The following is a 14,689-nucleotide window of genomic DNA, read 5'->3' on the forward strand; positions in this document are numbered from 1 at the left end:
CCGGCCCCCCGCTGCACTTTAGGAAGGGGCACCTCTTTCATTGGTGGTCAGTGAGAGGAGCACAGTATGTGGTGGCCCTCCAACAGTCTGAGGGACAGTGAACTGGCCCCTGTGTAAAAAGTTTGGGGACGCCTGCTTTAGGTTATAGAGCTTGCAAGGCAGTTTTATAAGTAGTTCAATACCAGTGTCTCTCTGCCTTTGTTATTTCTGCAAACTAGAGGTTTGAGAATGAGGTGATGAAGGGGGCAGGGAAAAGCAGGCTGCACCTGGGTTGCAAGCCACCCTGTGCACACAGGGCAATGTGATCTCTGTTGGCTGGGTGGAATTATGCTCTGTTGTTGCCAGATGACCTTTGCCCAGAGAGTGCTGTCCTCTTTCCTTTCTGATTCAACATCTTGTTCATTGTTGTCAGATTAAGTACTGATGGACGGTACCATAGTTAAAATAATTTTAATGGGACTTAATGTTCTTCTAGGGGTGCTGCCAGTCAACGTCACTGACTACTGCCAGTTGGTCCGTTATCTCTGTCAAAATGGACGCTGCATTCCAACTCCTGGGAGTTACCGGTGTGAGTGCAACAAAGGGTTCCAGCTGGACCTCCGTGGAGAGTGCATTGGTACGTGATCCATCCTAGGCTGGCACCAAGGGGCTGCTCCAATTCTCTTCCTTGACTCTGCTGGTTCTATTGCTCCTGTAACAAATGGCCCTAAACTTGGTGGCTTAGTACAATACAAACTTGTATTATCTTTCAGCTCTGTAGGCTGGTAGTCCAACACAAGTCTTACTGGGCTAACATCCAGGTGTTGGGAGAGCTGTGCTCATTTTGGAGGCTCTTGGGAGGAATCCATCTCCTTGCCTTTTTCAGCTACTAGCAGCTGCCTGCATTTTAGCTCATAGCCCCTTCCTCCATCTTCAAAGCCAGCAGCTTTGCATCTTCGAATCTCTCTCTCTCTCTCTCTCTCTCTCTCTCTCTCTCTCTCTCTCTCTCTCTTCTCTCTCTCTCTTTCTCTCTCTCTCTCTCTCTGGCTCTCTCTTGCAATTCTCTCTTCCACATTTAAAGATATTTGTGACTGCATTTGGCCACCTGTATAATCCAGGAGACTCTCTCCGTCTCAAGGTCACTGATTAGCAACCTTAATTCCATCTACAACTTTAATTCGCCTTTGCCGTATGAACATACCCATAGGTTCTGCTGATTAGGGCATGCACGTATTCAGGAGGTCATTATTCTGCCTATTAAAATTACTTTTAACTTCCGTTGTAAAATACATTCAACTCATTGCTGGTAACTCCAATTTAAGACACCCTACTAAAAGCCTAACCATTCAAATAAAGCATTAAAAATAGCCCCGTATTATGGAATTTTGCACATTATACTAGTCTAAATGGGTAGCTTACCAGTCTCTTAGACTAGTTATTTTAAATGGAAGAAAGAAACTTTAAATTGCTAATAAGGCATTTAAGCTGGTGAAGGGAGGAAGTGTAATACAAGAATAATCAATTTGTTGGATGAGATAAGACTTCAGTTTCTATCAATTTATTTTTAAAAATAAGTTCACCTCTTAGTTCTGTTATGAAATCTAGTTATATAATTATAAATTTATGATTGGTCAAAAATGAATAGTTCTTACTTTCCCAAATGATTTAATTTTCTGGTGATATCAACACCCCTTCTAGAGGTCATTCAGATCCCAGTAGAAGTGGGAACATCTAACTCAGGATTGGGGAATGTGAGGTCAGACTTGTGTCTGCCACTAAGAAGATGTCGTAGGTGGGTTATGTTTGCTAAATTTTAGCTTCCTCCTGTTCACAAGTAGGGGCATATAAACCAGTTTATCTCTAAGTATACTGATAATTCTAAGTGACTGTAACACTAGTGTGAGCCTGTGTATTGAGCACATCAGGAGATGGGGTATACTCTATGGTGATTGAGAACTGCCCTTTAAACAACAGTTACTTTATGTTTTGTTCTAACATTTTAGTGGAACTCAGCAGGGAATGCTTGGATATGGTTAGGCCTTCTTTTTTTTGAGGCGGGGGGTGGGTGGAACAGAGCTTGAAGAGATACTTGGAGTCCCATCCAGAAGCCACTTCTGAAATGTTAGTTTGTTTGGCTCCCTTAGACCAGACTCAAGGAAGAGAAATGGTTATTAGCTCAGAGTGTTGAGTTGCTACATGTTTGGAATTTTTCTCTGCAAAATGACACATGAAAATAATATACTTTAACTGCTCAACCAGACTTCAAGTGGCTAATGACATATTGTAGTGGAAAGAAAAAAGATCCTTTTATTATGTTATTTATTTCTTAAAAGGAAAATGTTTTACAGGTATAAAAGGAAGCAGTCTTAGAATTATGAGGTATTATTGCTATCTAATTTTGCACTTAAATACATTGTGCTTTGCAGATGTCGATGAATGTGAGAAAAACCCCTGCGCTGGTGGCGAGTGTATTAACAACCAGGGTTCGTATACCTGTCAGTGCCGAGCTGGATATCAGAGCACACTCACACGGACAGAATGCCGAGGTATGGTCCTGGCGTCGAGTGTGGGATGTATATGCTAACTGGGGGTTGGTGTCAGAGGAGTTCCATGGAGTTTAAATAACCCATGTCAGAAGAAACTGATATAGTCGCATGGCTTTTTTGAACTTAATTTCACCTATTTTCATTCTGAAAGGCAATGTCATACAATCTGGCAAGCATTGAAATAATTTTAAAAGATGCCTCTATGCCTGCAGGAAAATCTTATTTTTAGTACTGTTGTCTCACCACTGTTATTGCCTCTTAAGTTTTCATCTGAGAAGTAGAGAGTGGGATTGTCCTTTGTGACACAGCATCTGAGGAAACTTTCAGTTGAAATTATGTTCCATTAATTTCTTAATGGAAAGTTCTAAAAATTAAGGATGTCACTCAGAGCCCTTGCTGCTTTTTAGTGTGGTCAGCAGCAGCATCACCTAGAGCTGCTTGGAAATACAGAATCTCGGGCTCCACTACTGATGTGCTGTGGCAGAATCTGTATTTTCACAAGATCCCTTAGTGATCTAGATGTACATTGAAGTTTGAGAAGCACTGCTATAAATGTCCCCTCATAAAAATTTTCCATCAGGTTTGTTTATTAACTAATTTGTTAAGCCACCCAATATGTCTTTTATTAAGTAACTGTTATATACTAAGTTTCTAAAGCAGAAATAAATAAGATACAATGATCACTGTCAGGGAACCCCAACATCTATCTCCATCTCTATCTCTAAATTTAGCACAAAATGAACTGTATCATTAATTCAGTAAAGACAGGAGAAAAAACGGGCGAACACTCTGTTAAAATTAAATAAAAGGGCCCATCAATGATAGACTGGAAAAGGAGAATGTGGTACATGTACAACATGGGATACTATGCAGCCATAAAAGAGAATGAGACCATGTCCTTTGCAGGGACGTGGATGGAGCTGGAGGTTATTATACTTAGTAAACTAACATTGGAACAGAAAACCAGGTACCACATGTTCTCACTTTTAAGTAGGAGCTAAATGATGACACATGGACATATAGAGGGGACCAGGACACACCGGGGCCTGGGAGGGTGGAGGGTTGGAGGAGGGAGAGGATCAGGAAAACTAACTAATGGGCAGTAGGCTTAATACCTGGGTGATGAAATAATGTGTACAACAAACCCCCATGACACAAGTTTACATATGAAACAAACCTGCACATGGATCCCTGACCTTAAAGATTTTTAAAAAGTCAAATATAAGGAAAGATAGGGAAGTTTATATCACTTTAGAAAATTGGTAGCCATTGGCGAGAGTTAATTTTATTTGCCTCTTTTAGCAAAAGCTCTTCCTCAGTTGAAGACGTATAGAAGTTTTAATTCTTATCAGTGAACTGGTTTCAAAAATTTTTGAATCTGGTTGTCACGTAGGGATTTCTTGCCATCAGGGTATTTTAGTGCACTACATATAAATGATCATTTTGAGCAGAAAAACTGGAACAAGGCCTTTGAACTTGCTATCATTTCTATTAATGAATTATAAATATGGATACGTTGAACATTCGAGAACCTTCTGAATATAATGACTATTGTTTAAAATAATTAACATGTACAAATACATACTAGACATTTTGCAATAATAGAAAATAAAATGAAATAAATGTCCAGAGACTGCACTGTTAAATAAGCAAAGAGAAGTAGTTATTGAGAGCACTCAGCTGGGGGCACGGGCCAGCCAGTAGAAATGCGTCTGTGATTATCATCAATCTGAGACTTAGTACTGGAAACGGAGGATGACCTGAATGCTTTAAACACTGACTTACTTTAAGACGTAGCGCTAAGGTTACCCAGAAAATAAGAAGTTGAGAACGTGCTCGCATTATTTTGTGGATAACAGTTGCCACAGAATGGTCCAAAGACTGTGCACATAGCTGGGAAGTATGAGGAGCTAAACAGAAGGGGACAGAAGGATGGGTAGAGGTGAATTTAGAATGGCAAGCTTTAAATTTGTCTTAAAAGGCAGTGGGGAACCCCATGACACTCTGAAATCAATGAGGAGAGAAAAAGATGAACTCTTTATCATGTTTATTTTAACCTTGAGCCTCAAAAAATTATAGGATCCTTTAAAAAAAAAAAGTCTGCTCCTGAATATGTGGTTTTTACCATTTTTTTGGAGTGTGGACCAAGTCTGATTTTTAGCAAGGATTAAGAAATAAATGAGAGAGAAAAAAGATCATAGGTTGTTGGCACAAAGATCAGACAGAAGAAAAGCCCAGACTGCCTCAGCTCGTCCAATGACTTGTGTGGAAACCACACCAGGATCTGCCCAGAAAGAAAGTGCATCTGAGGGCCAACCACAAGACGCCTTGCAGAAGCAGGGTAGACAGTCCGAGTAACTGACGTGCCATGAACGCACGTGCTCGTTGTTCAGGGGATGTTTGGGGCACTTAGGCAAATGTGACCTCAACTCTGCATAGCTAGGAGTGCTTGCATCTGACTCCACGTAGTTTCCTGGTCCCTGTCTTCTGGGAATGGGCCCTGGAAGCTACTGTATGCCTGAGTAGACAAAGCAGTTTGTGTTCATCCTCTTTGATGTTCATCCAGGTTTGTAGCCTCTTTAAACTGAGAGAAACAGATAATCCAGGGTACCAGGCTGTCCATTTTGGGTTTATTATTAATCTTTAAATGAGAAATCAGAAACAGGTTGTTTGAGTTATTGTTATTTTAACACTTCCATGTCAAGCTCTACTGTGTACTTTGGCATAATATTAACCGCAATAGAAAAAAGAGAAAAATGCCCTCACAGAATCAATATTTTATTTGGTGGATAGAATACTCATAAAAATTTTTTTAAAAAAGACTAAGAATCTATCAGCAATAACCCTGCACATAAACCAGAATTGCCATAAGAAAGATGGACATTTTAGAGGTGTGATTGGTGGCTTTCAGGCAGAATTAAGGTGATTGTTGAAAAAAAATAGCATTTGTTGTATTGTTCTGAGATAGCTATAAAATGTCTTTTAAAATTATGTGTTTAAAGACGCCAGCCAAATTTCAGTATAAATAATGATTTATACTGGTTAAATAAATGTGGTTGGAAAATGGTGAAGAAGAAATCTATTTTGTTTACAGACTTCAGATTTTAGGAGTCTTATTAGAAATTAGAGTTAGGTTATATTATACAGGTTTTTTTTAATCATGTCTTTTCAACTCTGATAATTCTAAATACCAATTATTTGATAATCAATTTATGTTGGAGAATATTAGTAAATAATTAAAACCAAAGGCTAAGATCATGAGTTTGTAGATGGAGGAAGGGGGAAATAAAGTAATTTTAACTCCCCTAAATAAAGCTATTTCTTCTTTTTAAACTTGGATTTTAGACATTGATGAATGTTTACAGAATGGCCGGATCTGCAATAATGGGCGCTGCATCAACACAGATGGCAGTTTTCATTGCGTGTGTAATGCAGGCTTTCACGTTACACGAGATGGGAAGAACTGTGAAGGTAATGAGAGCATGCTAATGTTAGTCCTCTTCTTCCATTGCACTTTCAATATCAGGGTGTTTTATGAGACGAAATAATGAGTGAACTGTCAAAGTATCAGATATGTTTTACGTAATTCATCTGGGAGGGAAGCCTAATTTTCCACAATACTCATTTCTTAATTTACGTATGTGTGAATCAAATAATATTTTAGTATGCTAGGAGAGCTTGTCGTTTAAAGATCCCTGGTGATGATGAAACTTTTTGGCACAATATCATACTTCCTAATCTTATACAATCAGAATTAGTACATTTTTTAAAAAAAGGACAAACCTAAGTCCATGTATTACCTATCCATTTATAATCTTTTTCCCTAAAGTGTCTGCCTACTAATAAAGTGCTACTAATCAATATCTGAAATATATATAAAAATATATATATAATGTAAAATACATACTACATATATTTTCTATATGTATATATTATGTATATATGTATTCCTAAATATACATGGAAACTATATGTAATATGTAGAAGATACATATTTAAATATAAGTAATAGATATCTAAAATATATATTGCATATCTCTAAAATAAATACATATTATATATGTCTAAAGTAGATATATATATATGTGAAATATGTATGTATAATAAATTACTTCGATTTTTCTAAAGCCTATAAGTGAAAACACACTGTGTCTAGAAGAGGAAGTGCCTCCCATGACAACTTTACTATGAAATAAAATAACATAGTGATGAATTTAAAGAACCATCTCCAATGATCAAGGGATCTTAAAGGTTCGCTGGCACAGCTATAATCCATATTTGAGTCATGTATTTTAAAAGTCCACTTTTTACCTGACCCTATTTAAAATTGCTTTAAACTACAAGTTATCTTCTAGTTTTTATCTGAAAAAGAATTGAGATATAGCCTAAACACATTTCAAATTCCATTAATCTTAGTTTTGACTTACATTCATTGTCAGAGCATTAGAACATGAATCTGTGAAATAAACATACCCACTAGGCTATTAGCACATTTTTCAGTTTGTAAACTATCGTTCCTGAAAAGGAAGCTGATAACTTTTATGGAGTCAAATTTTATTTATTTTATAAAAAGATAAAACTGTAAATCTAGCCTTATAGTTTGAATGCACATGCCAGAACTCAAGAACTTGAGATACATATTTCATATGTTCCATCTTCTCCTTCCTTAGATGATACTATTTGGATGAAAATGAGCCTTAGGCTGTAATAACAAAAAAGAAAGAAATATGAAGAAACATAATGATTTTCATCCAGATTGGTTTCCTTCATAAACTTACTCTTCTGGTCATAAGATAATGCATGTTTTGTATTTTTCAGATATGGATGAATGCAGCATAAGGAACATGTGCCTTAATGGAATGTGTATCAATGAAGATGGCAGTTTTAAATGTATTTGCAAACCTGGATTCCAGCTGGCATCAGATGGGCGTTATTGCAAAGGTTTGTACCGTAAACCCCTAGATCATGTTCCTCACTTGCCTTTTCTCCTCTTTACGTTGTTTAGAGGTACCACCTTTCTTTCCTGATTTTCCTTATTTAAAGTACCTTGAATTCTGGCTTAGGAAACCTGACTGAAACTCCTTAAATTCAGCCTTCAAAGAGCTACAGTTTATGCCCAGAAGACTGCTGTTATTTCAGAAAGGGTATTTGAGGTCTTCTCAAAGGAGTCAAAAGCTACATAGCAAATAAATAATCCAAACTGCCCGTTGGTCTTCCAACAGATGTACGCATTGTTCTAAAGAAGCTGAGTGCTACCTCTTCTTTCCCATTAGGGAATAATAGTAGTTAAGAGTTCTTGATGCCTGTCATTTGCCACCTCTTACATCTTTACTTGGACAGAATAGTGTAGACTGTTATTTGCTGTGATCTCTTCTTCGTAACTTCCTCCAGGCATCTTAAGACATGGAAAATTTTTTTTAAGGATAATTTATTTAGGCCTTATCAAATTACATAAGCAAGAAGGGAAACAGGATTAAGCAGAATAAATAAACAAACCAAGAACCATTGTTTAGTTTGGTAAATCATTTTGAAATGATCTTATTGCTCCAGGTATTGAAGCAAAAATGAGGATTTTTATTTTTTTTTTGCTGTTGAGAATTGGGGTCCTAAGAAAAGTTACTGGTGAGAAATTTGTGCTTAGTGTTTCCTGTGTTATGTAGGAATCAGTGATTATTGCCCTTGGTCCAGGATCTGAGTTGGAACCAGACTGCTTAATGAACCTCATACTCAAATCAGGTCCAGAAAATCTGCTAAAATGCTGCACTTAGAGAAACTATGCACTTCTGGGCATAGTTTCAGATACAGAAGTGTAGAGGGTCAAGCTGTTGAAGGTAGAGAAAGCAGGATCAAGTCCTAAGGTGCCTCTTCTCTGCGTGCCCCTAGTGGACAGCTTTGGTAAACGTGTTATGGAAGAAAGCCTTGTATTAAATCCTTGGCAAGATGTGCATTTTCTCCAGGCTTAAAAGAACTTCCAGCCCTTGGTTGTTTACCTACATTCTCTATGACCTTCACATCAGTGGCTCTTAATATTGTGCAAATCTGTCTTCCCAGCTAGAGAAAACAGTTGGGTGTTTCAAATTTGAAGTAGGAAGGTGGTTTCTGTACTTTTGAGCCCTGTGCTGGGAGGAACTTACATGAGAAGACAGGATTAACACATAGAAATATTCTACAGTGTAAAATAGCATAAAACAAAGTGCCAAATTGTACAAATTTAGAACTGTACAAGTAAAAAATAAAAGGGAAGAGAACGATTGCTGGAATATTTGGAATTAGGCTTCCAAAAAAAATAATAGAAAGAAATATGAAAGCCCCTTTGTGAGCAGACCTAGGGGAATGCATACTCTTCTTGTTGATACACAGAACACACTCAGATTCACTTTCAGTGTCTCCAGGGTCCTGCTGACCCAGGCAACAGCCTCTCAGCATGAAGTATGGCCAGTAAATAATGCTATGACCTCATAAGTGAAACCAGGTTTGGCAACCATTGGCAACCAGTGAAATAATATCCTATCAATACATTGGTTGTCCTATTAATTTGAAAGTGCTGATGTGATGATTTGGATGGTTTGTTCTGACTTTAGCATTCTGGCTTAAAGATATGAGAGAGAGAGAGAGAGAGAGAGAGAGACAGAGCTCCATAGCTCTATATTATTACCAATGTCTTCTTTTTTCTAGATTATAGAGTACGCGCACTGTCATAAGACTAAAGGACAAAAAAAGAAAGAAATTCATCACATGCATACGGAATTTCTTCCTTTTTATAATTTTCTCTTTATGTCATGGGCTAAGATTTTCTCTTAGTGCTGAGCACTTAATTCTGAGCCCACAAAGATGTGACTGTTCAAAGCTGAATCAACAGTGCTACTTCAATCTCTACAGTTAATTCATCTGATTAACAACACGGCTTCTCTGTTAACTCTGAAAGTTGAGGCCACTCACTTTGACCAAGGTTACCTCCCTTTGGATCTACTTTACATCTTCATTCTCATTAGAAACCCTTTGTGTTACCGATCAGATTGTAGTCTCCACATTTTACTGTGTGTCACAATTTGAACAAAAAGGTGAGCAGAGTAAACAATTTGAGTTCCCGTATTTAAATATAACTGCGGTTTTAAATACAATCTGTACACAGAACCTTGGACCACCTGAATATATTTTGTGCCAAACAACGCAAGCTAAGTAAAACATGAAGGTGTTTTACTCTCAATTTGCCTTTTTAAGGTCAGGAGAAAGTTAATAGTCACACACTAGTTGTATATTGTGAAAGGAGTTGTTATAAAATCATTTGCTTTTTTCTTTTTGAGACACAGTCTCACTCTGTTTCCCAGGCTGGATGGAGTGCAGTGGTATCATCTCCGCTCACTACAATGTCTGCCTTCTGGGTTCAAGCAATTCTTGTGCCTCAGCCTCCTGAGTAGCTGGGACTGCAGGCATGGGCCATCATGCCCAGCTGATTTTTTATTTTCAGTAGAGATGGGGTTTTGCCATGTTGGCCAGGCTGGTCTTGAACGCCTGGTCTCAAGTGATCTGACCACCTTAGGCTCCCAAAGTGCTGGGATTCCAGGCATGAACCACTGCACCTGGCCTAAAATCATTTGCTTCTAAGTGTTGTGTGTTTTCCAAACCACTATTTTGATACCTTTTATACTTCCCTATATTAAGTGGGAAAAAACCTCTGCAATTATTATTAGTATGTGTCCAATAAAGTCTTTTACCAGACTTCCTTAAGTGTACACATAAAATAACATAAAGTGTTTGTAAAGTTTAAGAAAAAATTCTCTTTGCTGAGTTTCGATTGCTTACAGTGCTGTTACTGGCCGAGAATGGTCATCAGAATCATCTGTATTCATTTTCCGTCCTTTTTTTATGATGTTCCATCAATGCTTTAGTTGTATATCCTTTAATTTTAGGTGAATTGTCTTAGAGAGCTCAGGCATGGGTGATAGTAGAAGGGATGCCAGTCTGGGTGATGAATACCAAAAGGAAAATCTTCCTGTAGTTTATCATTACCCTAGAATTCTGAAAGAGTTACCCTGGTTATGTATTACACAAAACTCTTTGTCTTTCAGCAGCCGTTGTTCTTCTTCCTCCAAGTCTGTTTTTGCTTTTGTGATTATTTTACAAAAATCTCTTGGGAGAATATATTAAAGTTGCTTTTTATGGAAAATAAGCTCTAACAGTTGACTTTCTTTCAAAGGAAAATGAGAATACCATCTCACTGAACTTTCGTTGCTGATGCTGCCTATTAGTTCCTATCTTCCCCATTTTCAAGTATTAAAACATGATTGTCAACATGTTATAATCTTAGATACTTGACACTTCATCTTTAATAAGTGTCTTTCTCTGCCACAGACATTAACGAGTGCGAAACCCCTGGGATCTGCATGAATGGGCGTTGTGTCAACACTGACGGCTCCTACAGATGTGAATGCTTTCCGGGACTGGCTGTGGGTCTGGATGGACGTGTGTGTGTTGGTAAGAAAACATCATGGCTAGACTTATGAGAGAGATTCACCCTCTGTCAATCAATAAAGCCCACTAGTAAACAAATGCTCTCTACTGTAGCAGACAAGATATAAAAAATATTTGCAGAGCAACAAACCAACAGGGTCAGTTCTCTTCTTGTGTAAATTGAACATTAATTTGAAGAATAGAAAGATGAGGTAAGTGAAAAGCAAGGAATCCCCACCTATCCTTCCCTCTTTTCTTCTCTAATCCCATAGCTGTGTTCAGTTTTCTGCATTCCTCCTTTGTTGAGATTGGTCATTTAAATTGGCGTGCATATGCTATTATCTCACAATGAACATTTTAATCGAGAATTAATGTCTATGGTCAGTATAGAATGCAAAGGAGAATATGGATAATCCAGAAACCTGTATGATAATTGTTTCATGAGGCCGCATAAAAAGTATGAGACTTGTTGAAAAATGGATACAAATTTTATCCAGATTATTGCTAAGAAAGGTACTTAGTAAACGATTTGAATCGACATAGCTGGAAATTCTCTTCCTGCTGGTAAAGATAACACTGCTTAGTTGACCAACATCTACAGATTTATATAATGACCCTTTTACGGATTAAACATTCTCCTTTTCGGAAAGCATACCTAATTCAGGCATTCAATAATTGCATGTTTATTTTGGGATAGGCCACCTTTTTAATAAAGGTCTTCTTTAGCAGGAGGTGAGATTCAACATTCATCCATCATTAATTCAGCATTAAGTGCCTGCTCTGCACATGCCTCAGACAGACAAAATAAATGAGATATAATTTCAGCATTGAAGGGCCTCACATTTTGGTAAACTTTGATAGTTCCTAGAAAACTGAAATAATCTGGCCATTGGTTTCCAATGCTTAGAAGCTGAACATGTTTTGTTTTCTGTTTTTGTTTTTCTTCATATGGAACCCTAATATCACAGGCCTTCCCTGTGAGTTCCACCAGGGATGATAGATAAATAAAGCCCTCTTCAACTTTGATTTGGGGGGTTGTCATCTGTTTGAAGTGACAGTGTAATGACAGATGCTTCTTTCTGTTTAGACACACACATGCGGAGCACATGCTATGGTGGATACAAAAGAGGCCAATGTATCAAACCTTTGTTTGGTGCTGTCACTAAATCTGAGTGCTGTTGTGCCAGCACTGAGTATGCCTTTGGGGAACCTTGCCAGCCGTGTCCTGCACAGAATTCAGGTACGTGGTATCGTGGAGATGCCCTTGTACCGCCAGCCTTCTGCCACTATCTGAAGTCTTTGAGTTTGTGGAATTCACAGGGAAAGATGACATTTTGCTCTCCAGGTGGGCCATGTGCCTTCCTGAGGCCTTCGCAGAGGCTAGCCAGTGTCTAGTCACAGGTACTTATCCAGGCCTTACAATCATTTGGAATAGGCATTGCATTTGTGCCTCCCATATAAACTCCCCTACCTCAGTAGTTCTCAAGCCCTTTTCAATACATGCACCTTGCCTTGTTTTCTAAAGTTGTTTCATGATGTTTGCATTTTGTAGAAACTATTATAAAAGCAGAATTTTACACAGCATGAAAGTAAGTGACTGTCATATTACTTGACTATTTCCAATAGTTTTCCAAAAGACCATTTATAAATTTTGTTTACATGTCACATATTTATTTTGGTGTGGTTTTCTTACATGATTCTATTTAACTTTAGAGAAAAAAAGTGTTTTTCTGCAGTTGAGGTGACATGACCTAATGAAAAGAGAACTGGATAGCAAGTCAGAATTCTGTTCCTCTTTCAAAAATCAGAAATAAGCAAAATACACAAATAACTAATTAAGTAATTTGGCAGCCAAATTACTTAATTAGTTATTTGTGTATTTTGCTTATTTCTGATTTTTTTCAACTGCTTTTCAAAAGGATTTGAGGTGGTTTATGTTAATAAACATAATTATAAAATAGAATAATCCAGAAAATGTATCCTTAGACTTCTCATCTACAAAATGAGTTGCCTTAGATAATCCAGAAAGTTCTGTCCAGTTGTAAATTATTTCTATTTATAAAGCAAGAATAGTTTACTGAAATTAAAACAACCTACTGCCAGTTATTTAAACATGATTTTAAGGTAGCTTGGCAGTGGAACCTAATGTCCTGAAGTAAAGTTAGACCTAATATTGAAAATATGTAGCTCTGATTGGTAGTTTACATATAGGATTTAGTCAGTTTATTTCTGCCCTAAATGAAACAAATTAAAGAGTAAATTTATAATTGTAAAAGATTTGTTATTTAAAAAATGATAGTATTTGACATTAACAGTTAGAAATTAAAATATATTATGAAAAGTTAGAGAAAGTTAAATGGAAGACTTTAAAAGAAATGAGAGTTTGAGCATGGTGGCTCACGCCTATAATCCCAGCACTTTGAGAGGCCAAGGCAGGTGGATTACTTGAGATCAGGAGTTCAAGACCAACCTGGCTGACATGGTGAAATCTCATGTCTACTAAAAACAACACACACACACACACGCACACACACATACACACAAATTGCCAAGTGTGGTGGTGCATGCCTGTAATGCCAGCTACTCAGGAGGCTGAGGCAGGAGGATTGCTTGAATCCAGGAGGTGGAGGTTTCAGTGAGCCAAGATAGCACCGCTGCTCTCCAGCCTGGGCGACAGAGTGAGACTTTGTGTTGATAAGAAAGAAAAAAGAAATGAGGGATGCCAACTTAAAGAAAGAAAACTTTGCTCTGGCTAATGACTTCACCCAATAAATAACATAGAAATTACCATTTCATGTATGATCACCAAGCGGGTCAATATGTGTTTATAATACTTTGATTATATACAAATATTCTATCAGACACTTTCCTATAACTTTATAGTTGTATGTTATTAATATCATTCTTTTGTGTGTTACTTTAACTTTTCAAAGTACTTTTCTTACCTAATTTGAATGTACAATACAGACAAGTGTCATGAAAGCTGGCACACAAGAGTACAGGTGACTTGTTCACATGTCAAATGATTGGAGGAGCCAAGACTTAGAATCCAGGAACCTTAGTGCACATAGTTATTTGCCTTTACATTTTCCTCTGGACCAAGTGCATTTCCAAAGAGTTGTTAAGCTCCATAGGTTAATTATGTGGGTTTATAAAAAGGTGATCAAAAGACCAGATTTCTTTAAGCAGTTGTCTTAGTCCAGTTTGTGTTGCAGTAGCAGAATACCATTGACTGAGTAATTTTATAAAGAAAATACATTTATTTCTCACAGTTCTGGAGCCTGGGAAGTCCAATATCAAGGTACCAGCGTCTGAGGAGTGCCTTCTTGCCAAGTTACTTCTTGGCTGACAGTGGAAGGGCAACAGAGCATGCAGGAGTGAGAGAAAGCTAGAGAGGACTGAATTTGTTTTTATAACAAAGTCACTCTCATGATAACTCACTCCCATGATAATGACATTAATCCATTCACGAGGGTAGAGCCCTCCTGACCTAATCACCTCTTATTAGGCCTCACCTCCCAGTACTGTTGCATTGGGGCTTAAGTTTCCAGCACATGATCTTTGGAGGATGCATTCAAACCATAGCAGCAATAACTTAAAGAGAGTTAAATGGGAGACCCAATTCCACTAACTTCCGTTTTATATTTTAAGGAATTTACCCAGAAAAGGTCCACACATGGTAGTAGTTTCATTTATTTGGGTTCTCCACCTCT

General features: G+C 37.6%; 1 protein-coding gene across 2 annotated transcripts in view; it reads left to right on the forward strand.

The window, feature by feature from the left end:
• The window catches only part of FBN1 (fibrillin 1), a 239,620-nt gene that overhangs the window by 132,688 nt on the left and 92,243 nt on the right, over positions 1–14,689 (forward strand). For both annotated transcript variants that reach the window (XM_074393650.1, XM_074393651.1), the window contains 6 exons: positions 476–616; positions 2,406–2,525; positions 5,871–5,996; positions 7,344–7,466; positions 10,878–11,000; positions 12,064–12,216. In XM_074393650.1, the coding sequence (XP_074249751.1) occupies positions 476–616; positions 2,406–2,525; positions 5,871–5,996; positions 7,344–7,466; positions 10,878–11,000; positions 12,064–12,216 (786 nt within the window). The remainder of the gene's footprint in view (positions 1–475; positions 617–2,405; positions 2,526–5,870; positions 5,997–7,343; positions 7,467–10,877; positions 11,001–12,063; positions 12,217–14,689) is intronic.

Source organism: Saimiri boliviensis, chromosome 2 (genome assembly GCF_048565385.1).
Source record: "Saimiri boliviensis isolate mSaiBol1 chromosome 2, mSaiBol1.pri, whole genome shotgun sequence".
Taxonomy (NCBI): domain Eukaryota; kingdom Metazoa; phylum Chordata; class Mammalia; order Primates; family Cebidae; genus Saimiri; species Saimiri boliviensis.